Source organism: Opisthorchis viverrini (genome assembly GCF_000715545.1).
Source record: "Opisthorchis viverrini unplaced genomic scaffold opera_v5_30, whole genome shotgun sequence".
NCBI classification, from domain to species: Eukaryota; Metazoa; Platyhelminthes; class Trematoda; order Opisthorchiida; family Opisthorchiidae; genus Opisthorchis; species Opisthorchis viverrini.
The window spans coordinates 1,205,538-1,228,735 of NW_008751686.1; the positions used below are offsets into that span (position 1 = coordinate 1,205,538).

General features: G+C 45.2%; 1 protein-coding gene across 1 annotated transcript in view; it reads right to left on the reverse strand.

Moving 5' to 3' along the window:
* The window catches only part of T265_13012 (hypothetical protein), a gene marked incomplete at both ends in the record, with an annotated part of 35,567 nt that extends 15,491 nt beyond the window's left edge, over positions 1-20,076 (reverse strand). The window contains 3 exons of the mRNA XM_009166746.1: positions 3,902-4,161; positions 19,346-19,449; positions 19,837-20,076. Of these exons, the coding sequence (XP_009165010.1) occupies positions 3,902-4,161; positions 19,346-19,449; positions 19,837-20,070 (598 nt within the window). The remainder of the gene's footprint in view (positions 1-3,901; positions 4,162-19,345; positions 19,450-19,836) is intronic.
* Positions 20,077-23,198: the final 3,122 nt, after the last annotated feature.

Sequence of the window (23,198 nt, forward strand, 5' to 3'; positions counted from 1 at the left end):
CACCCTGTGTATTATCCAGAGTGGGTGCCCCCCCCCCAGTTTCGTCCAAATATATCGAAACACTATATATATATATATATATATATATATATATATATATAGTGTTTCGATATATTTGGACGAAACTGGGGGGGGGGCACCCACTCTGGATAATACACAGGGTGTGAAATATAAGATGGAACGGCGGAAATTCATCAGCTAAAGTCATCACGCGATAGTTATTTTGGCATTGTATAAATGGTTATAATTTCCGTTGACAATTGGTATAGATTTCCCTAAGTGGGGGGTTCGACCTGGTGGGTTGGTCCAACGTCAACATCGTGCTTTTTAAAGTAAAAGGCTCATTAAAATTATCGTGTGTACTATTTGTTGTGCGCCTCACTATTCTCATTTCAATGAGAAATGTTATGGCAACCCAACGGCTATTTTAATCAGGAAGACGCCAAACCAGTTAAACTGAAGTATATTATCTTCGAATCAATGAACAAGGTGCAGGAATTATACGCCTAGCTCCAAGTCGCTGTGAAAACGAATATTCGTCGACAGACTAACGAATCCAGCAGATCGAAAACGGATCAATGAGCAGAATGTATGCAATTCTCATGGCACACAGGTTACGAAGAACGGCTGGTTTAAGAAAGTCTCAAACATACCTACAGGTCCACACCAAATGCCACAACAACTGATTCCAAACAGTGCAAGCTATGAAATGAAGTGCACGGGAGGCCAAACCAAGCGCAGTGATTACTCTGCATATTCTACCACATATAAGTACCATGCAACCCTATATTGGGTGTCTGACTTTTAAGAAAACGATAGGGAACGAACGGTCAGGTAGAGGGGCTACAGGAAAAAAGTGGTAACCATTCGTAATGCACTACTCATAAGGCTTCTGAAAATTCGTCGAGTGTATTTCGCTAAGTAGTAAACATTTTTGCAAACCACACCGCAACGAACTGATCAAGAATGCCTCTGAGAGTACGAAAGTATGGAAGCACATCTCAGACGTTTAAATAGTGTTCCATACAGAAGCTCTGTTGTATGACTCCTGGAGGACAGAGGCTTGGATAGCAGCAGTTCTGGAAATAAAGAAGTGATTTTTTTCAAACTATCAATATTAGGCACGTAACATGATTTGGGCATTAAACATCCAGCATAAGCCTACAGAACTTTGATAATAAGCAGCTATAAGTTTAGATGCACTCACGGGCGGATGAACAACAAATACTTGCCTACGTTTTCGGAGACCAAATGTTTTCAAAGACTGGAACCGGACGGTGCCAAGTGAAGACACGTTAAACATGGGGAGGACAGATGAGTCACATATTTTTCGACGAAGTAGTGAAATCAAACGCCCGAGAACTACAGTTATTAAATGAGTCACGCAGTAACGAACGTTACCGCGGATGCCAGTGAGGCGGCGGTGTCACTTTCGATGATGATGAGTGGTGACAACGGTAATGGCGATGACGGCGACTGTCATGCTACCACTAGTGGTAACGACAGTGATAACCCCACGACGTTCAACGGCCATTGGTGTGCACCCGGCGCTGCACTAGTGTCAATGCGGACGAACCAATTAAGTATCACGATGCGTTGCGCAGCTAACTGCTTCTCGTTCTAGCACAAAAACGACCATAAGCTGCAAGTCATGTAAATGATTATAGTTTTCTAGAATTACTACAGTCACCATCAAAGTGGGCTGTGAGAAAGTAGGTGAAAGATCGCTTTCTGAAACGGGGTAGCAGATTGATGACCTTTGAGAAGCACACTATTGTGAAATAGTGGTTACAGAAAAGAGTTCGTATAGGGATGTCAGCCCCTGACAGTTGCGGGGAAAGTTCGACCGTACGAACTAGTGTGTCACATAGAAATCTTTTTAAAGTAGCCTTTTAAAGTAACCATAGCAGCAAAAAGACAAGAACTGTTATGACCATCAGTCAATGGTATGCGAGTAACGATATCATTTTAAAACACTCATGTTACTATGAGAGAATACTGGCAGCCAGTAAGCAACTTTTCCAAGATATGTACTGAAATTTGTACCAATTTAATACTGGAGTTTAGAGTTGCGAGAGGAAGAAATGAACTGGACGCTCAATGAACCGTAATGAACAATCATGACGGGTTCAACCGTGGCATCATTTCGGTGCATAGCCACTGTGCATTTCGAAGGAAGCACGAGAACTCAGAAATATAGCAGAGTACCCAAGCCCAGACAAGAATGAACGAAAACCAGGGTTGGATCCGAGCTAGAAAATTGACAGGCACTGGTAAGCAAAGGTTTGCGATCAAGGAAATCATGTGCGAATTATCGAACCAGTAACAGAGACGCAGCTTGTAAGTAATATTTCGAGCTGGTGCACATCAAAGACTATCTTAGGCCCGTTTGAACAACAGAACAGTGTGGATATGGAGTAGGTTCATCCCGACACACTGACTGTTTCGTTTCGAGAAGCATGTGGCATCTCGATCGAATCGGAGTTGAAATTCCCATTCAGAACTATTTGCGTCAGTGTGGATATGGAGTAGGTTCATCCCGACGCACTGACTGTTTCGTTTCAAGAAGCACGTGGCATCTCGATCGAATAGGAGCTGAAATTCTCATTCAGAACCATTTGCGTAAACACTTCACACAACAGAGAGCTGAGAAACAAGACAAACGCAAGGTGAACACAGCCATGCACTGCAGACCGACAAGTGCTGGCAGCAATCACCTGACCGTCCAAAGTTCGAATAAGATATGGAAAGCGTGTCGCTTATTAATTCTAAATTGTTGAGAAGTGGACTAGGTTTTCTACAGTCGTTACAGGAAAAAAACATAACAAATCCAATGATAAAAAATCTAATTTAAGAGTTACTGAGTAAATAAAAGTCGGTTGAAACAAAACCGTTATATTTAAAGTCCAGATGGAACAAGATGAAAAAAACAGTGTAGCCTCAAAGAATTATTCATCAATCAAGGTGTATCAAAAATAAAAGTATGTCTCTGCAGAAACGCGGCACCATCGGGAGAATGTGACTACTGCACTTCAGGAATTGCGGATTAAGCAAGCTTAAGATTGACATATTTGAGGATAGTACCGTGTACTGCCAACTACGAGGTGAGTTTTTACCGCACTCCTCGTTGCTATGCTGATTGGTACTACATAAGAGACAAAACCAGGACTTGAAGACTGACTTATGTGGGTGTCCGTTCCAGAGGGCGTTGAAACCGCCAAACAGATAAGGGGTCAAACACATAGACGTTATTTCTGACAAACGCAATCACTGGCGACTGACTAATTATAGGTGATTACGAATCCTTCTTCCATCAGAGCGGTCTGAATCCGAGTAGACAAACTGATATCCGGTTCTTCTCAATTAACTGTGAAACAGCGCGTTTTTTTGGCAGGTAGAAAGGGTGTATATCATCGGTGGGAGAAATATAGGTGTACTGTAGAACCGGCGAATGATGTCTAAAAGTTGTTTTGGCCTTACGAGCGAAAGATGGGGTGTCGTTGCAGCCACGACCAACAAACTGTTGGGTGACGCGTCAGAAAGAGAATTCCCAATTCTCTAACAGGAAGTTTTCTTGGCTGTGCCTCAAAATGTACGCAGCTTAAATTCACTGGGCCAAAACGTGGTGCCTAGCTGTGTCTAGTGTGTGTTAGGGAACAATTCCCGTCCAAACGCTGATGAGATAAGTCCCCCAAGAAAATCTGAACGCCCCAGAAAGCTCAAATAACAGAGCTGCATTTCAAAGCACTATTTCACTTGGCCTGAAAATTTTCGGGGAACTATTGATATAACCTGAGTGAAATAAAAACTAGATTCCCGTATCGTCAAGGAGAGATGTGGGTTTGCACGGAAGTGTACTAATAGCTTCGAGAGAACTCCGCCTGATTCAAACAGAACTCACCAGTTACTGCAAACAGAATGTTTGGCAGAAAAGAGTGCGGTAGAGCTGCGCTTTTGTCATAACAATCGAGGGCATCCACAACGAGACTGAAATCATCATCCGGAGTCCAACTGCAGCTACTCACAACAAAAGCGGGTCGATCCGGACGCCACTGAGGAGTGCTACCACCAAGAGTAGCAGGAAGTGCTGTAATCTCGGTTAACCTTGTACGACGCAGCGATCCTTCTGGATCACCAAGTTGTGGATACTCCGAAGACAACCTTAGGAAGACCAGAGAAAGAGAGCAGCTGAGCGCATAATCATGCTTCGAATCTTCTAAGATTGTGAGAATCAGAAAATAGACTATCAACCGCGGTTGGACTGACCACCATGTACCATAAAACATCCACTAAAAAAGTAGCCCATGTGGTTAACCGTGCCACAGTAGATTTGAGTTGCTTTAAGAATATGCACTTGGTAGTTTCTGCGAACACCCTTCCCCGTGTAAAAGATGTAAGAAATTTTAGCATTATGACAACTATCTCATTATTTTAGTTGGAAAGTATCCCTTGGCTCCAGCAGAGTACGCGGGATCTGACGATAGTAACTTCATGACCATGAAGCTACGTATTTTGCCAACAAGTGCAAATTCATCTCAAGACTTACGAATGATTTTGAACCACCTATTCACCTGGGATGGATGAGAGCTTGGTTCGAGGTCAGAGTCAGTATCAACCATATCATTGTGGACGCTTAAAAATACATGGGGATGTTATCAAAATAAGATAGTAAACAAGTGCTGTTTTCTGCGTAGGAAACTCAGGAATTTCGCAATACAACGTATATGAACATAGTAAGCAAGTGAGCTCGTTTGGGAAACTAGAACATAAAAGTTCACAAAGAGTTGTGCAATATTCACTATTCAAAAATCAAAGAAAGGGTCAGTGTCAATCCTCACATGACCGGGGCTCTGCCTTGATTAGCGACTTTGCCCGCCGGTTGAACTTTAGTGTCCGTGCGAATTGGTTTTGCAAACTAATGTCAGGTTTGTGAAGCCGGATGGATAATCTCAAAGCAACGCGCGCAATCGAGTTAGAATAAATCTCAAGTGATTTTCCGAGAGTCAATATTCGAACTGAAAGACCCGTAGGAAACGAAAGCTCATGCTCTAATCGCCTGATCAAAATAGGCATCGATGTGAAGATCAACCATAAATTTGCTGCTTTGGCGGTCTAAACACGTGGAACCAATAACAGATCCGTAACTGTCGGTGTTCCCGATGGAACTACTGTTTTTTTCGAAAGATCCATCCATAAACAACAATATACTCGCCGCAAAAACCCAGCAAATCTTTGGAAACAATAAAAACACAACTCTTCTTGAGCCCAGCCCTGATACACATGAAATAGTTTCTAAACAACTGCATCCATAAATAGAGTATAAGCTACTCCACGCTTACTGGTCAAAACTTATTATTCCGAAACCATAACCTCGTCCGTGGCGATCTGTCAATCGTTCATAGAAAACACTTTGGAAATGGCACTGAATAAAAAGCGCATCTGCCCATCCGTGGAAATGGTCTCACGCAGTGAAAACAACAAGTGGCTGAATAGAAGAAATAACCCTATCATCATGTGTTCCAGGAGGAAATCTCTACCATACGGTCGGATTACTGAGATGGAAGATTTTTGCAGTGAATAGCTTGATAACAACATAAGCAAGATAGTTGACAACCGTCCCGATATCACGAGAAAATACTCCTCTATAGACAAGTCGGATACGCACGTTTGGCGTTTCTCAACAAACAGGAAAAACCGGTGTAGATCCGCTCTGGTTTTCAACATTGGTTGATGGGCCTTGCAGGATAGAATCCTAGTTAACCCAATCCCCGGGGGTATAAAAATTTCCCTGCACTGAGCGACTCTTCTGATAACGATGTAAATGGTTTGCAAACCACATCGGTAGTGTTTCGGAGGCAAGGGAAATATCTTCACGAGGTAAGCTATCTCTATCAATGAGAAAAGGAGGGGTTATTGGGTTAGAACTTCGATGATTGAATGTGTAAAAGATGGACATCACGTGCGCAAATAAGTTAAAGGTTCTAAGGCACCACGAGACACTACGGTTAATAAGAGTTCAACAGGGAAAGTACCGGCATACGCTTGTCACTTTGCTATGTATAAACTTGACAGTTATAAACTGTGCATCAAATGTATATTGGTTGTGGTTATGAATTCATTAACCAAGGATATGGAAAATGAGGAGTGGAAAGCAAGATAACCGAGCCGATGGTTTGGCTAGTTCTTTGGTGCTGAATCGTTCGAGTCTTATGGAAAGATGGGGAGAGGGTGGTACAATGAAAGGGTTAGCTTTACTATGGAAACACGATTTACGGCGTCACCAAGCCATCTTTCTTTCATTTTCCTGACGAATGATGTATCTTGTTTTGTAACCCTCATTCAGCAAAACCGACACAGTTACGTTTTTTCGTCAGGACTATCACACCCTTCTGCACCACTGAATTGTCCCAACTCTGCACTTAGGTGAGCGAAAAATAGACTTGCACAGTAAATGCTTCACTTCAATGCTCAAACACGGCTATTAATGAAGTGAAATTCGTCCCAAATGCCAGAACGACGAATGAAATTAGCAGGTGCATATGACGACTTATTCGAATGACAATGAAACGTGTGCATACTATCGGCTGCATATAGGGGCCTGTGAATGTTTGATCAAGCAAAGCGTGAAGCCAGTAATGACTTGGGTTCTACGCTACTCACGAGTAGCGTGAATAAAGGTAGAAGAAAGTCCGCCCACCAAATGAAGCGAAGGTATTGAGACGAAGACAAGTGACCACCACCAGTTGGCGGAAACGAAGCCTCATTCTTTCAATCGGAGTCACCACCACCAGTTGGCGGAAACGAAGCCTCATGAGTCATGTGATGTATGGGATGACAACCAGAGGTTTTCACATGCCGAAAAGCGCTTTAGACTCAGCCATGCATTCTGTGTGCAGGTAAATAATACACGATTGTGGACAACCCTGAGATGAAAAGGAGACAAAAACCGTCTTAGTTGACGCACCGAACCAAAACATCCGCAGCATGTCTGCAGAACGGCAGATCATATACTCCTGGCACCATCAGAAGTCAATAGGTTTAGACTTATTAGGATCCAGTATCTTTCACTTACGGAACACAACGCTTGTCACTTTGCTGTGTATAAACTTGACAGTTATAAACTGTGCATCAAATGTATATTGGTTGTGGTTATGAATTCATTAAACAAGGATATGGAAAATGAGGAATGGAAAGCAAGGTAACTGAGCCGATGGTTTGGCTAGTTCTTAGGTGTTGAATCGTTCGAGTCTTATGGAAAAATGGGGAGAGGGTGGTGCAATGAAAGGGTTAGCTTTAATATGGAAACACGATTTACGGCGTCACCAAGCCATCTTTCTTTCATTTTCCTGACGAATGATGTATCTTGTTTTGTAACCCTCATTCAGCAAAACCGACACAGTTACGTTTTTTCGTCAGGACTATCACACCCTTCTGTACTACTGAATTGTCCCAACTCTGCACTTAGGTGAGCGAAAAATAGACTTGCACAGTAAATGCTTCACTTCAATGCTCAAACACGGCTATTAATGAAGTGAAATTCGTCCCAAATGCCAGAACGACGAATGAAATTAGCAGGTGCATATGACGACTTATTCGAATGACAATGAAACGTGTGCATACTATCGGCTGCATATAGGGGCCTGTGAATGTTTAACCAAGCAAAGCGTGAAGCCAGTAATGACTTGGGTTCTACGCTACTCACGAGTAGCGTGAATAAAGGTAGAAGAAAGTCCGCCCACCAAATGAAGCGAAGGTATTGAGACGAAGACAAGTGACCACCACCAGTTGGCGGAAACGAAGCCTCATGAGTCATGTGATGTATGGGATGACAACCAGAGGTTTTCACATGCCGAAAAGCGCTTTAGACTCAGCCATGCATTCTGTGTGCAGGTAAATAATACACGATTGTGGACAACCCTGAGATGAAAAGGAGACAAAAACCGTCTTAGTTGACGCACCGAACCAAAACATCCACAGCATGTCTGCAGAACGGCAGATCATATACTCCTGGCACCATCAGAAGTCAATAGGTTTAGACTTATTAGGATCCAGTATCTCTCACTTACAGAACACACTCGATATTCCTCACACCGGCCTATCAACCACACGAAATTTCCAAGGTACTTGAAAGTCAGGTGCAATAAGCTGCCGTTTCTTCTCTAGCCAGTGCTCAAACCGGCACAGACCAATACTGCTTCCATAGGGGTAGGTCTCGCAAACACCCACAGCTAAACCTCCAACGCGGTTTCCTCAGCTGCAGACGCCAACAAATCACATACCTCATTCCAACGTTCAATTCAGAAAGTGCGTGCAACTAGTTTACCCGAAAGTCTTTTATTCTGGTTCTGACTAAGTGACTGACAATTTCTTGGGTTCCAAGCCTGCCACCGGTGTCATTATCCGGGGCACATCAATTCACATTAATGACGTTTCCAAAAATATCCCGCTTATTCACCTTTCTTATTTGCTGGTGACATTGAGACAGTCAACGCATTCCATCCAAATTCACTCCTCTGGTATATTTCTCGTATCGTCTCTGGTGAAACTGTGCTCGGCTGCTAGTCACATTGTTGAGATGTTTGTCTCCTAAAAATGTTTGGGCACGATCTATCGACATGTAACCAAGTGCCTCCGCCAACACCTTATCTCCACCCTACGTGCGTTTAGGACTTAGGCATATGCTACCTCATCACTTTCACATCTGTGGATCAGATCTCTAAACATGCATCTTTCCACATGCATATATCTGTCCCTGGAAACAGAAAACACTTACCCCTCTGTAACGTCAAACTGATCTTAGAATAGTACCTGAGCACCTCTTCCAGACTTCGTGAACGCAGCAGAAAAATATAAATGAAGAAGTTGTTACTACATACTCCCTCCATACACCATCAGGTCTAAAATAACACGGACTTTGTGAAATGATATAACTATAGTCATTGGCTGACACTCATCTGATCCCAAATTCACACCTTCACAGTCAACATCTCGTTCCCAACACTCACAAACAAATCGTACAAAATAGGCGTCCAGCATATCCTCTCAGGTGTCTACAGAAAACTCTGTCATGTTCGCCACAGATCTTCCTTGAAGACTTTTTCCACCCAATTACGGGTGTCCCAGATGAACAACTTTCAAGGCACTTCTCCCCATTCCGCAACTTGACCTCCAGGTACCGTTCATCACTACGTGCGAACAAAGAACTACTGGCATATGCCGTCCCATTTCACGAAGCCGTGATGGTCTATTTGATCACGACTCTGTTCTTCCTATCTCAAAATGTTCACACATTTATCTGCGTTGAAAACCCGTACATACGTCCAATCATCATAATCATCACCACTAACAGCAACACCAGATGCGAACACTGGTGTTTCACTGCCGCACACACGTCAATGTATTTGAGTAAAGCTTTATAATAGAAAGAAAGAAATGGAACACAGAGAGCAAACTAGGGCTACCCTACCACAAACATCCGCGTTGCCTACACCTCTAACACTCAATCAGGCAATCTGGTTGGAAGCTGATAGCATGAAGCCACTGACACCGCTTAACTACCATGTTATATGAAGTTTTTAGCCAAGCACAGGGAGGGTAACGAAGACCTAATCCTGAGAGACGAGCAGCACCAATGGCATCCCAACTTTTCGTAACATCCTTCATTTCCTTCTTCCATGTCAAATTCGGTTCACTCGTAGGTTTGCACCACTCCGAATCTGGCCCGGAGAACAGCGCTCGTCTCGGCAGACAGTAACCAGGCATGCATTGCACATTATCCAACCACCTTAGCCAACAATGCCGGATTCACTCCTCGAGAGAAGTAACCTCTGCTTCCCGAACCCCCGTCTCATGACCACCTCATTGCGGACTTGCTGGTTCCCATTGATTCTAACTATACGTTTGAGAAATCAGTGGATAAATACCCGAACACCAGATGCGAACACTGGTGTTTCACTGCCGCACACAAGTCAATGTATTTGAGTAAAGCTTTAAAATAGAAAGGAATAAATGGAACACAGAGAGCAAACTAGGGCTACCCTACCACAAACATCCGAGTTGCCTACACCTCTAACACTCAATCAGGCAATCTCGTTGGAAGCTGATAGCATGAAGCCACTGACACCGCTTAACTACCATGTCATATGAAGTTTTCAGCCAAGCACAGGGAGGGTAACGAAGACCTAATCCTGAGAGACGAGCAGCACCAATGGCATCCAAACTTTTCTTAACATCCTTCATTTCCTTCTTCCATGTCAAATTCGGTTCACTCGTAGGTTTGCACCACTCCGAATCTGGCCCGGAGAACAGCGCTCGTTTCGGCAGGCAGTAACCAGGCATGCATTGCACATTGTCCAACCACCTTAACCAACAATGCTGGATTCACTCCTCGAGGGAAGTAACCTCCGCTTCCCGAACCCCCGTCTCATGACCACGGACTTGCTGGTTCCCATCGATTCTAACTATACGTTTGAGAAATCAGTGGCTAAGTACCCAAAGATGTTTTAGATTCTCTGCCCGAACTGGTCAAGTCTCGCAGCCACACACAAAGTCCACACTGTAGTTTGACATATGCGTCCTTCGAGACCCAGTAACATGCCTTTCTGATGCTAAAGTTGGTGCAAACTAACAAACAATTCTGGCCTTCGAGATTCGTGCGTTCACTCCATCTGCCAGACTATGATCGGAGTTAGTGCAACTTCTGAGATACAACATCAAGTGTCAGTCCTTGAATTCTGAGAGGCGTGTTCAAAGATTGTACGTCCTGCAGCACTTTGTGGGCTTGAAGCACGTACCGAAGAATTGGATGACCTTGGTCAGCTTTTCAAGTAATGCTCCCGCTTTCTGATATCTTTCGAAAATCATGAAAATGTTGTCTGCATACTCTAAATCGACAGCGCTCTCCCCCCGAAAGATCTTAACATCGTGGTTTTTCGCCTCACTATCTCATCAACAATGAAAGTAAACAGAAATGTAGAGACTGGGTATTCTTGTGAAACATCATTGCCTTCAGAAAAGCTTTTGGAGAGCCCCTCATACACTCTCGCGTGAATGATGACAATACATGATATTCACAAGGCTTTGCGGCGTATCCTGTTGCACAGGTGTTTAAAAGAACCAAGGAGCGAGATGGTCCAAGTGGTTAGAGCGCGAATTTACTGACCGGAAGGTCCGTGGTTCGAATCCGACCTCCGCCACTCGACTTCCCCTGTTTAGGCTTGGGCAACCTGGCAGTATCCCAGCCCTCGAGCTTCCTCCGGTTGGCATGGTAGCTAGGCACCGGAATGGTGTTACAGCTGAACGATTTAGAAGAACCAAACGGTCGACAGAAATCTTGAAATCAAGGAACACTAAGATTGCAGGGCACCTATATGCACATCGTTGACATAGCAGATGTGAAGATGTGGTTCACACAAACTCTCCCCGGAGGATCCTGTTTGCTATTCTCGGATCCCCTGATCACAAGCTTTAAGTCAGCCTGAAGTTTCTGTTCGCTGGTTGGTGTGGATGACTAAAACGTACGATTGATTGGTTCCGGGAGGTTGTTTCCAAGTTGAATCCGGATTTTGGAGCCTTGCCTCATTCTGGAGTCGGTAATTATACAGCGCCGCGTGTAAAATAGGCACAGTAAAGGTACAAACTCTTCAACACTGTCTTACTGACCAACCCACACCAAAGTTCCGGCAAATCCCACCGACTTAGTAGACACAGTGAGATGCAGATCGTCCTCTCAGAGCGAATTAGCCACACTGTTGATTGACCACTCGCGGTCGAATAGTTATGTTTATCTACTAGCCAAAAAGTCACGGATTTTAAACCCCATGGAGTTTCGTGAAATGCGCAGGGTTGGTGGTTCCCAAAACGGATGAAAGCGCTGTGCAAGGCTTCTGAGCTTTTCAGCATGAATTGGATTCACTGATGAGACAAAATCTTCATACTTTTATCTGAAGCTGGCAAGGAATTTTGATTTTTCCTGTATCAGTAAAACCCAGTCCAGTAAAGCAGTGCCTCGATCTCCCTAGATCCGGGATAAGTGAAGATTCCGAAAGAGTGCTACAGCTGAAAGAGCTTTTTGCACTGCACAACGACGGCTATTGCAGGCGTGGAACGCTACTGGAACACGCATCAAAACGCTTTGAAAGGACGTCGTAAAACTTCACCTCTACTTTTTCACGTGTAGCTGTATAGGCCTTCATGTGAGGACTGATAGGAATCGTAACACACGAATGAATGTATAGGTCCTGAAGTATCTGCACTGTTTGGAGAACCAGTTAAATTAATCAATTCAATTAACCATGTACCATAGGCACATCGGTTCCAAATGCTATAGTTTCGATCACGAGAACGGGTGTTGGACATACATCGCAACACACGAATGAATGTATAGGTCCTCAAGTACCTGCACTGTTTGGAGAACTAGTTAAATTAATCAATTCAATTAACAGTCATAAACCACGTACCATAGGCACATCGGTTCCAGATGCTATAGTTTCGGTCACGAGAACGGGTGTTGGACATACGGCCAAGTCTTGGAGGGGAGTCATGTTCACTTTCTTCGAAAATTCGATTGCTACGAATTGAAGGCGATAGCTTTGATGCATGAGCACCACTGGCTGCGCGATTAGGTCATTTCTGCCAATGTCATTAACAATTGGTGATTTGAGTCCCGGGGTCCCCATCCATGGAGGCGACAATTGCTGACCCAACTAAGGTTACCGGTTAGTATTTTCGTAACTCGTTGCCAGGTCATATACTGTCCACCTCTCGGTCGCTTCCACTCAGCACAGGGTTGGGACAGACGGTCTTCTGGTATGTGGAATACATCTCCCAACTAGCTTAACCTATGAGGCGTGAGTATTTCATCTATCGCGGGAGAGTTCCTTCTTACTAGGACCATCTGGCGTACCTGGGTGTTTCTAATCCGATGTCTTCACGAGAACTGACCAATGCTTCGGGGATACCGATGGCCAAAAACTGACATTTTCCGTACGTCCACGTTTCCGATCCATAAATCAGTATGGGTCGCACCACCTTAGTGTTAACTCCTCACGTCGCGTCGGCGCCATAGGTGCCGGAGGTCAGCAAAAACTGTCGTGGCCTTTCCGATTCGAGAAATAATCTCATCTGGAGCCAGTCCACCGGAACCTATACCCAGGTAAACACCTCGATTGGCTAGCCTGTAAGCATAAGGTGTGGGTTTGATCCCACCCAGTCCTGTAGCAGCACTTCACACGTTGCAAATGTGAAGCGCATGCCAAACCGTACGGCAGAGTTATTTAGGGTATTTAAAATCGTTTGCATTTGGGATAGATCTGAACCAAGGAGAGCGACATCGCCTGCATACTCAATGTCTGTGAGGCGGGCAAAGAAATTTCAAGCCTCATGTCGATAACAACGCTGAAGATGAAAGGGGAAAGAGGAAAGTCCTGCATTACACTACTGCACATGGTGATCTCAGGCGAGAGCTTCCCGTATACTTGTATGAGCCCACAGGAGTTCGCATACAGTGCCCCCATAGGGGATTGAAATTTGGAAGAGAAACCTTTGACCGCCAGACACTGCCAAAGCTGTTGAGGATCGACAGTTAGTGCAACTTCTGAGATACAACATCAAGTGTCAGTCCTTGAATTCTGAGAGGCGTGTTCAAAGATTGTACGTTCTGCAGCACTTTGTGGGCTTGAAGCACGTACCGAAGAATTGGATGACCTTGGTCAGCTTTTCAAGTAATGCTCCCGCTTTCTGATATCTTTCGAAAATCATGAAAATGTTGTCTGCATACTCTAAATCGACAGCGCTCTCCCCCCGAAAGATCTTAACATCGTGGTTTTTCGCCTCACTATCTCATCAACAATGAAAGTAAACAGAAATGTAGAGACTGGGTATTCTTGTGAAACACCATTGCTTTCAGAAAAGCTCTTGGAGAGCCCCTCATACACTCTCGCGTGAATGATGACAATATATGAAATTCACAAGGTTTTGCGGCGTATCCTGTTGCACAGGTGTTTAGAAGAACCAAGGAGCGAGATGGTCCAAGTGGTTAGAGCGCGAATTTACTGACCGGAAGGTCCGTGGTTCGAATCCGACCTCCGCCACTCGACTTCCCCTGTTTAGGCTTGGGCAGCCTGGCAGTATCCCAGCCCTCGAGCTTCCTCCGGTTGGCATGGTAGCTAGGCACCGGAATGGTGTTACAGCTGAACGATTTAGAAGAACCAAACGGTCGACAGAAATCTTGAAATCAAGGAACACTAAGATTGCAGGGCACCTATATGCACATCGTTGATATAGCACGTGACAGTGTGAAGATGTGGTCCACACAAACTCTCCCCGGGGGATCCTGTTTGCTATTCTCGGATCCCCTGATCACAAGCTTTAAGTCAGCCTGAAGTTCCTGTTCGCTGGTTAGTGTGGATGACTAACACTTACGATTGATTGGTTCCGGGAGGTTGTTTCCAAGTTGAATCCGGATTTTGGAGCCTTGCCTCATTCTGGAGTCGGTAATTATACAGCGCCGCGTGTAAAATAGGCACATTAAAGGTATAAACTCTTCAACACTGTCTAACTGACCAACCCACACCAAAGTTCTGGCAAATCCCACCGACTTGGTAGACACAGTGAGATGCAGATCGTCCTCTCAGAGCGAATTAGCCACACTGCTGATTGACCACTCGCGGTCGAATAGTTATGTTTATCTACTAGCCGAAAAGTCGCGGATTTTGAACCCAACGGAGTTTCGTGAAATGCACAGGGTTGGTGGTTCCCAAAACGGATGAAAGCGCTGTGCAAGGCTTCTGAGCTTTTCAGCATGAATTGGATTCACTGATGAGACAAAATCTTCATACTTTTATCTGAAGCTGGCAAGGAATTTTGATTTTTCCCGTATCAGTAAAACCCAGTCCAGTAAAGCAGTGCCTCGATCTCCCTAGATCCGGGATAAGTGAAGATTCCGAAAGAGTGCTACAACTGAAAGAGCTTTTTGCACTGCACAACGACGGCTACTGCAGGCGCGGAACGCTACTGGAACACGCATCAAAACGCTTTGAAGGGACGTCTTAAAACTTCACCTTTACTTTTTCACGTGTAGCTGTATATGCCTTCATGTGAGGACTGATAGGAATCGTAACACACGAATGAATGTATAGGTCCTGAAGTATCTGCACTGTTTGGAGAACCAGTTAAATTAATCAATTCAATTAACCATGTACCATAGGCACATCGGTTCCAAATGCTATAGTTTCGATCACGAGAACGGGTGTTGGACATACAGCCAAGTCTTGGAGGGGAGTCATGTTCACTTTCTTCGAAAATTCGATTGCTACGAATTGAAGGCGATAGCTTTGATGCATGAGCACCACTGGCTGCGCGATTAGGTCATTTCTGCCAATGTCATTAACAATTGGTGATTTGAGTCCCGGGGTCCCCATCCATGGAGGCGACAATTGCTGACCCAACTAAGGTTACCGGTTAGTATTTTCGTAACTCGTTGCCAGGTCATATACTGTCCACCTCTCGGTCGCTTCCACTCAGGACAGGGTTGGGACAGACGGTCTTCTGGTATGTGGAATACATCTCCCAACTAGCTTAACCTATGAGGCGTGAGTATTTCATCTACCGCGGGAGAGTTCCTTCTTACTAGGACCATCTGGCGTACCTGGGTGTTTCTAATCCGATGTCTTCACGAGAACTGACCAATGCTTCGGGGATACCGATGGCCAAAAACTGACATTTTCCGTACGTCCACGTTTCCGATCCATAAATCAGTATGGATCGCACCACCTTAGTGTTAACTCCTCACGTCGCGTCGGCGCCATAGGTACCAGAGGTCAGCAAAAACTGTCGTGGCCTTTCCGATTCGAGAAATAATCTCATCTGGGGCCAGTACACCGGAACCTATACAAATGCCCAGGTAAAAACCTCGATTGGCTAGCCTGCAAGCATAAGGTGTGGGTTTGATCCCACCCAGTCCTGTAGCAGCACTTCACACGTTGCAAATGTGAAGCGCATGCCAAACCGTGCGGCAGAGTTATTTAGGTAATTTAAAATCGTTTGTGTTTGGGATAGATCTGAACCAAGGAGAGCGACATCGCCTGCATACTCAATGTCTGTGAGGCGGGAAAGAAATTTTCAAGCCTCATGTCGATAACAACGCTGAAGATGAAAGGGGAAAGAGGAAAGTCCTGCATTACACTACTGCACATGGTGATCTCAGGCGAGAGCTTCCCGTATACTTGTATGAGCCCACAGGAGTTCGCATACAGTGCCCCCATGGGGGATTGAAATTTGGAAGAGAAACCTTTGACCGCCAGACACTGCCAAAGCTGTTGAGGATCGACAGTATCAAAAGCAGCTTTCAGGTCCACAAAAGCGTTCAACGTGAGACGTCTGAAGGAGTGGTGCTGTTCAAGGATTTGTCTCAGGGTAAAGATATGGCCGATGCACCCTCGACCAGGGCGAAACCCAGCTTGACTCTTACGAATCTGTTTCTCCCGATAATGCATCAACTGCGCAAAATAATGCCAGAGAGCACACTAGATGCCACGGATACCAGGCTGATACCACGATGGTTTTCACATGATGTTATCGCCCCCTTTTTGAAAACTGGGATGACAGTCGAGGAGGTCCATTCGGCTAGTATTCTGCTTTCGTTCCAAAGGTTCTGCAGTATGGCTGTCAGACTGTTCGCCAGGACCTCGCCACCTTCTTCGAAGAGCACGGAGTCTAGACCATCTGGGTCAGGTGCCTTGTCGCGCTTCAGGACTGAAACCTCAGGGTAGATTTCGGTTGCTGATGGTGGGTCAGTGTCCATATTTCATTCGAACCCACTTGGTCCTTCCAGTGGCTGTGTTGAAGGACACCAGTTGAACTGTTCTTCGAAGTGCTCAGCACACCGCTCAAGACAGTGGTTGAGGGAGTCAATCGCCCTTCCGTCTTTTTCGCATATTGTTTCAGACACCTGCCTTCTTTTGACCGGTTGATCTAATCAGTTGAAACAGGGCGCAGCGAAAGCCTTCTCCATCTCCTAGGTCTTTGAAATCTACCAGCGTTCCCTGCCATTCTTTAGGCTCCTGATTATCCGGTGTTTGAGGGATTTGCGTGCACCATCATATTCGCTAGCTACTGGTATGGCGGTTCTGGCAACAATAAGGTCTGCTGATCTCGACAATATCCAGTGCTTTTTGAGTCAAGTCAGATGGGCTGGACAAACAGTTCTGAAAACTGAGAGCATTGCTTCTTTCACTCGCCTTCATTCATCCTCCAAGCAATCTTCTTCGTCCACATGACTGTGCGTTTCGAGGAGCCAGACTAGCTCCATACTATTCAGCTACTGAAACTTTTCAAAGTTGATGAACGGAGCTGCTCTTTTTCGGCACGCGCAGTGCTAGCGGAAAGTGAGGTGTTAAGCGGCGCCGCACGATGGCGTGATCAGAGTCAAGTTGCGCACCCCGGAAGGAGTGACAATCCTTAACTGAGGCTCTCCATCGGCAACTGATAGCAACACGGCATAATTGAGTCCATGAATGTTTTGAGGTTAGCTGGCGGAAAGCGAAGTGCTAAGCGGGCCCGCACGATGGCGTGATCAGAGCCAAGTTGCGTACCCCCAGAAGAAACGACAATCCTTAACTGAGGCTCTCTATCGGTAAATGATGGCCACATAGTCCAACTGAGTCCACCACTGTCTTGTGGTAGGTGGACTCCAAGTAACTCGGTGTGTGCGTCTGTGTTGGAAGTTCGCAGTGGACAGGAACAGAAGATGATCTGCACACAACTGAAGCAGCCGCTCTCCATTATTCGTACCCTCAGCATCAACTCCAAATCGACCACCTAACTGTGTCCCTTCTGGACTTAGCCGGCCAACTTTGGCATTCAGATCGCCTGCCAAGATACAATATCCGTCCTTTCTGTCGATCGAAACAGTCGCGACAGACATCGATGAAAAATGTCCTTCTGTCTCAAAATTGCAATCTGTTGGGGCGTACGTTGATACGACAAACAAACACAGCTTACCGCATCGAACTGAATTGATCTCAGTTCAACCAGAGAATCGCATAGCGCAAAGACGACTGTTTACTGGGATCCAGTCCAGTAAGGCGCTTTCAGCGTTGAGGCTGAGTGCAAGTTCCACACCGCAGATGCCACGAGCCATTGCGTCAGGATCACCGGATACCCGAAGAGTGAAATGTGGACCTCATTGAATAATGCAACGTCGGTCACGGTCAATCGTTGGGCGATCAGTGTGCGGTCTTTGAGGCCAACCTTTTCTAACCCGTCCTTCCTCGGGGGGAGGCAGCATCGCTTCTTTCATAAGTATGGACATGCTGGTCGCCTAAAGGAAACGCCTTACTGCCTTCATACCCATATCGCAAAGAACAGTACGACTTTACCCCCGGACTGCCTCGTAATATGATTACTCTCAGTATGGAGACTCGCCGTTCTTCGTCGGGCTGCTTTCCGTTGGCCTTCCTGGCATGGTTGAACCTTTAGGAACTGAGTTCCAGCTAGTATAGCCCGCAGGATCATTGCAGCACAGAAGCCCGACCACCACGACAAGATGACAGCTTTGGGTCGACTCATGTATTATTCCTTGGTTGGAAAAACGAGCGGGGGCGCGGCGTTTTTAATCCCAAAAATGCGACTGATTAGAGCTTCACCCATAACAGTAAACCACCGAAGATTGTGAAACAGCTACAATGAGACAACCGGCTATTAGTATATTCCGTCGAATCGTTCATCAGTCAGTCAATTGCAACTCGAGAGAAACTATGAAGTAAGGCTATACTAACAAATTATATCTGGCTTCATTGAAATTGATGAAATTACCTACCATGCACAAAAGATTCACGGTCACTGAAACAAGGTTCCCTGCGGCAACAGAGTAAACTCCCGCCATGAGCGTGTAAGGAGCGAAGCATAAACGGTAATCGGGTCAGGACTGACCACAGCAACCAAAAGTCCAACTTTAGTGACAACCGAAGAGTGTGGCCACCAACTATTTCCAAAGCATTTCGTCAAGTTCAAGTTGAAACTATTCTCTTTGAAAACCAATCATAAAACCAGGCTGAAAAACTCGAACAACCAAAGAGTGACTACAAAGTAGTGGGGCAAGGAAAATACCTGACAACCACTAAGCCTACAGGGATGTTCAGAGTTGTCAGTAATTTTTTACTCAGGTAGTTACTAAGTTGAGGAACACCAAGTCAGTGAAACCAGTCTTCCAATGCCAACATATCAAAATTTCCGACTGCCACATCGCGACATCTACTGATATTCCGTTCGTGCGAATAAGAACACACCAACCAGTGAGTGATTTTGTATTGAAGTTTAATTAGTCGGTCTGTAGCAGTTTGCTCACCTGGATAAAAGTCTGTGCGCAGAATCAGCAGACGTTGGTTTGAATTCGTCCGGAGGACGGTCATAGACTACTGAAGCGAGAATGCCATTGGCTTTCAGATGCTTCTGTAGTGCACGTGATACACAAAGGTGCGCGAAATGGGACGTTGCAACATCACCAGTCTTGAGAAAACGCCCGGCAAAATCCAACTCCAACCACCGATATAACCTTCATGAAGCGGTGAAAATGACAATAATGAAAAAATACCTTGAAGAAACACGTTTACCTCCAGTGTTGAGTTCCAACAATGTGTAGCCATAATTATGCCAGTCAACTATTAGTTTCTTCCCAGACAGTCGGCAAAACAACCAAAGCAGTAAAAACGTAGGCACAGCAGGAGGGTTCTGTAGCAGAAGGACCTTACTTCGGCAGTAGCGTAGCAAGTGCCACAGGAGAATTACACTGGTGACTAGAAGCTTGCACAATTAGAAAGAAGACGCACAAATGCTTACTTTAAGAATCAATGCCAACATTGGAGGATACAAGAATTTACGAAAGTTTGGAGATGGTGGAATAGGTAATACTCGCAATGGTCGCTTCGCCATCGAAAAGTCGCCAGAAGGCGAAAATCCCGAAATTGTCACAGACCAGCCCTCGTCGGCCAAATAACGAGCGTGAGTAGCAATACGGGGTGACCGAGCTAGGTCACCCAAAACGAAAACATGCACTGTCCGTTTTCCGGTCATCGGATAACTAAATCAGAGATAACGAAGCGGACATCTAGTAGATGGTATGCAAACATTTGAAGATAGACACATGTAAAGAATCGCAATTAGATGTTGCCTAGATGTAACACACTACTCATGAGGATGCTGAAAATTCTTCGACAGCCCACAACCGGTTTCGCCCCTCTTAGGGCTCATCAATTAGGCACAGTTCCCAAGTCTTCGTCAACCTTATGTTTTCCTGGAACCCTAATTTGACAGATTTGGACAAATAGTGTTATTTGCACACGCGTTCAGTTTTGACAAGAGTTGAATGAATTCAACTCAATCTCGTTTGTGATGGTCCACTTCAAATGAATGTGCTGCACCAGGCCACCTCATGTCTCAGTTGGTAGTGTGTTATGTATTTCAAAAAAACGTATTGAAGTATCCCGAACATTGCAGCAAGTGAAACATGATGTGGTCTGGTACAACACATTCAGTTGAAGCAGACCACCACAAACGAGAAATTCAGCCGGATTCAGTTGTCTTTTCTCAAAACCAGATCCGTGTACAAATGGAAGTATCTGTCGAGATGTAAGGTATCTTATGGTCATGTAACGTGATGCCGGTTATTGTAGGCACTAGATAATGTCGGTCACGTCATCGGTTGGAAACTCCGATGTCAGGGGGACGAAATGGCTCGGTGGTTAGGGCGCGAATTTACCGACCGGAAGGTCTGTGGTTCAAACCCAACCTCTGCCTCTGGACTTCCTCCGTCTAGGCCAGGGCAACTAGGCAGTGTCCCAGCCCTCAGGATTCCTCATGGTGGCATGGCAGTTAGGCATAGGAACGGTGCCGAATGATTTTTTAGGGAATTTGAATAGACGGAATACCGAGTCCCCGACCTGGATCATAATCAATTCAATTGCGCAATCCAGGGACTAATCAGGGTCTGGATAGTTCAAGGCTCTTAACATGCGCTGATCCGACCATTACTGGTCCGCTCTATTGTCTTCGCAAAGCATATGTTTGATCAAGGGTAAAATACATGAATACTCCACTATAAACAGGTGGTATTGTACTTCGAAATCGGTCTGCTTCGTATTACAACAGGCAGCACATTAAGACCAGTGGGTAGGGTCAAACCCGAACCTTATGTACTTGGATGAGCCGAGTGAGATAGTATACGCATTTGTCCACCTGGTTAGCTGTATCACATCTACCGGTCTACCTAAAGACGGTAGCTCCACGCAGGCCGAGAATGTCAGCCTGCATCACCTATGGTGAGGTGGCTCAACTGGTTAGAGCGCGAATTTATTGACCGGAAGGTCCGTGGGTCGAACCCGACCTCTGCCTCTCGACTTCCCCTACCTAGGCTTGGGAAACTTTGCAGCATTCCAGCCTTCGTGTTTCTTTTGTGCGGCACAGCAACTAGGCACCGGAAGGGTGTTACGGCTGAACGATTTATTTTTGTTTTTTTATGGCGTAGACACGACAGCAGCTAATCAGTCAAGGGTTGAGTTTGCAAATGCTGCAGGTGCTCCATGCTATTGTATGAGTCAGGAGGCTGCAGGCTACAACCTGGAAACAAAATCTGTGTTTGACTATTGATGTCATCAGAGCGCTGTTCCAGTCTGCTCGGAACATCGCGACAGTAATGCTGAAACACGTCTCGCTTCGACTTCTAATCGAGGGTCACACCACCTGGCACGAAAAAATTAAATCATTAGACCATGTGACGAACCCATAAGGTAGCGAGTGCGCCAGTGTGATGAACATGACTGATACTCTATTCGTTGCTCTATTCATTATTCTCTTGTTTTAATATTCCATATGCTGTACATATTCGCCAATTCGAATGCATAGTGCTGGTTGTTACGCTTCGCTGAATTCTGGATTTCTAGTTTGTCGGGTTGTACCGATATACGTACGAAACTTAATTCTCACATTTTGGCGTCGCGATTGTAACGATTCATCATGCCTGCCGAAGTGGAACCATTAGATGTTAATTCAACTGCGCGTGACGTGGAGGATTATTTGGAACGATTCGACATATGGTGTCTCACAAAATCCGATATGGATGATAAGAAACTCACTGCATATTTCCTACATTTCGTTGGCAAAAATGCGTATACGTTGATCAAAAATTTAGTATATCCTGAATCTCTAATCGATATTTCTTACACTGCATTGAAGAAAAAAGTTCTTCAACACTTCAAATCGATTAACTTCGTAGCAGCCGAAAGAGCTAGGTTCAATATGTTAATCCGCTCTCATTCTCAGTCGGTCCGTGATTTCGTGTTACAGCTGCAGACACAGGCAGCCAAATGTGACNACAGAGTTAGGCGGAACTCCACCACTTAACACCCGCAGTTAGATGCTGCTACGGCCGAGAAGCCTATCGCGCAGATGATTGACCAAAAGTTCGGGACGCTCGCTGCTCCAGCATCCAGGCGAACTCTAATTGATCAGAAGCCTGAGCACACTAGCCAATCGTGACGCAGTATTCGCCGAAACCTGTTTGGCAAAGCCGCATCAAGTAAGCGCCCGAAATTCCGGAGGGCTGGCATGGCACACGTCCGAAACTTTTTCCCTAAGACAGAACGAAGATACCAAGTGGGCATGATATGTGAACATGCGGATGATGTATTTGCATCTCCGCAGTGGTACACGGAAGAGGAAATTGATGGGTAGTTTTCATGCGTTCATGGTCAGGCCTTATCACCCCCTTGTCGACCCCATAACCTATGGAAAGATAGGTTTTGGAGCAAGGAGTGTTCTGAGTGCAATTTCATACTTCTTTGTAGCTCTTAAAACGATTGGAGATTGAGATCCTCTTCCGTTTGGGTATTGTCAAAGATACACATTGTCTATGAAATCGTACGTATTTCAAGCTTTACGACCCAATGACATTGTTACTATACCTTTGAAAGCATGCTGCACCGTTTATAACACTGAAAGGTATGAGAAATAAATGGAAAAGGTCACCGCAGACCTCAATTGCCGTAAAGCGCCTGTCGGATACTCTGTAAAGTTTTGTGCCTGTCTTTTGTTTCCACTGTAACAATACGTATTTCGTGAATTGTATGGTCGTTTTTTGTTTCAGTACGAAGAACTACAAAAGCACGCACTCGTACAAAAATTCACGCAACACAAACGTGGTCACG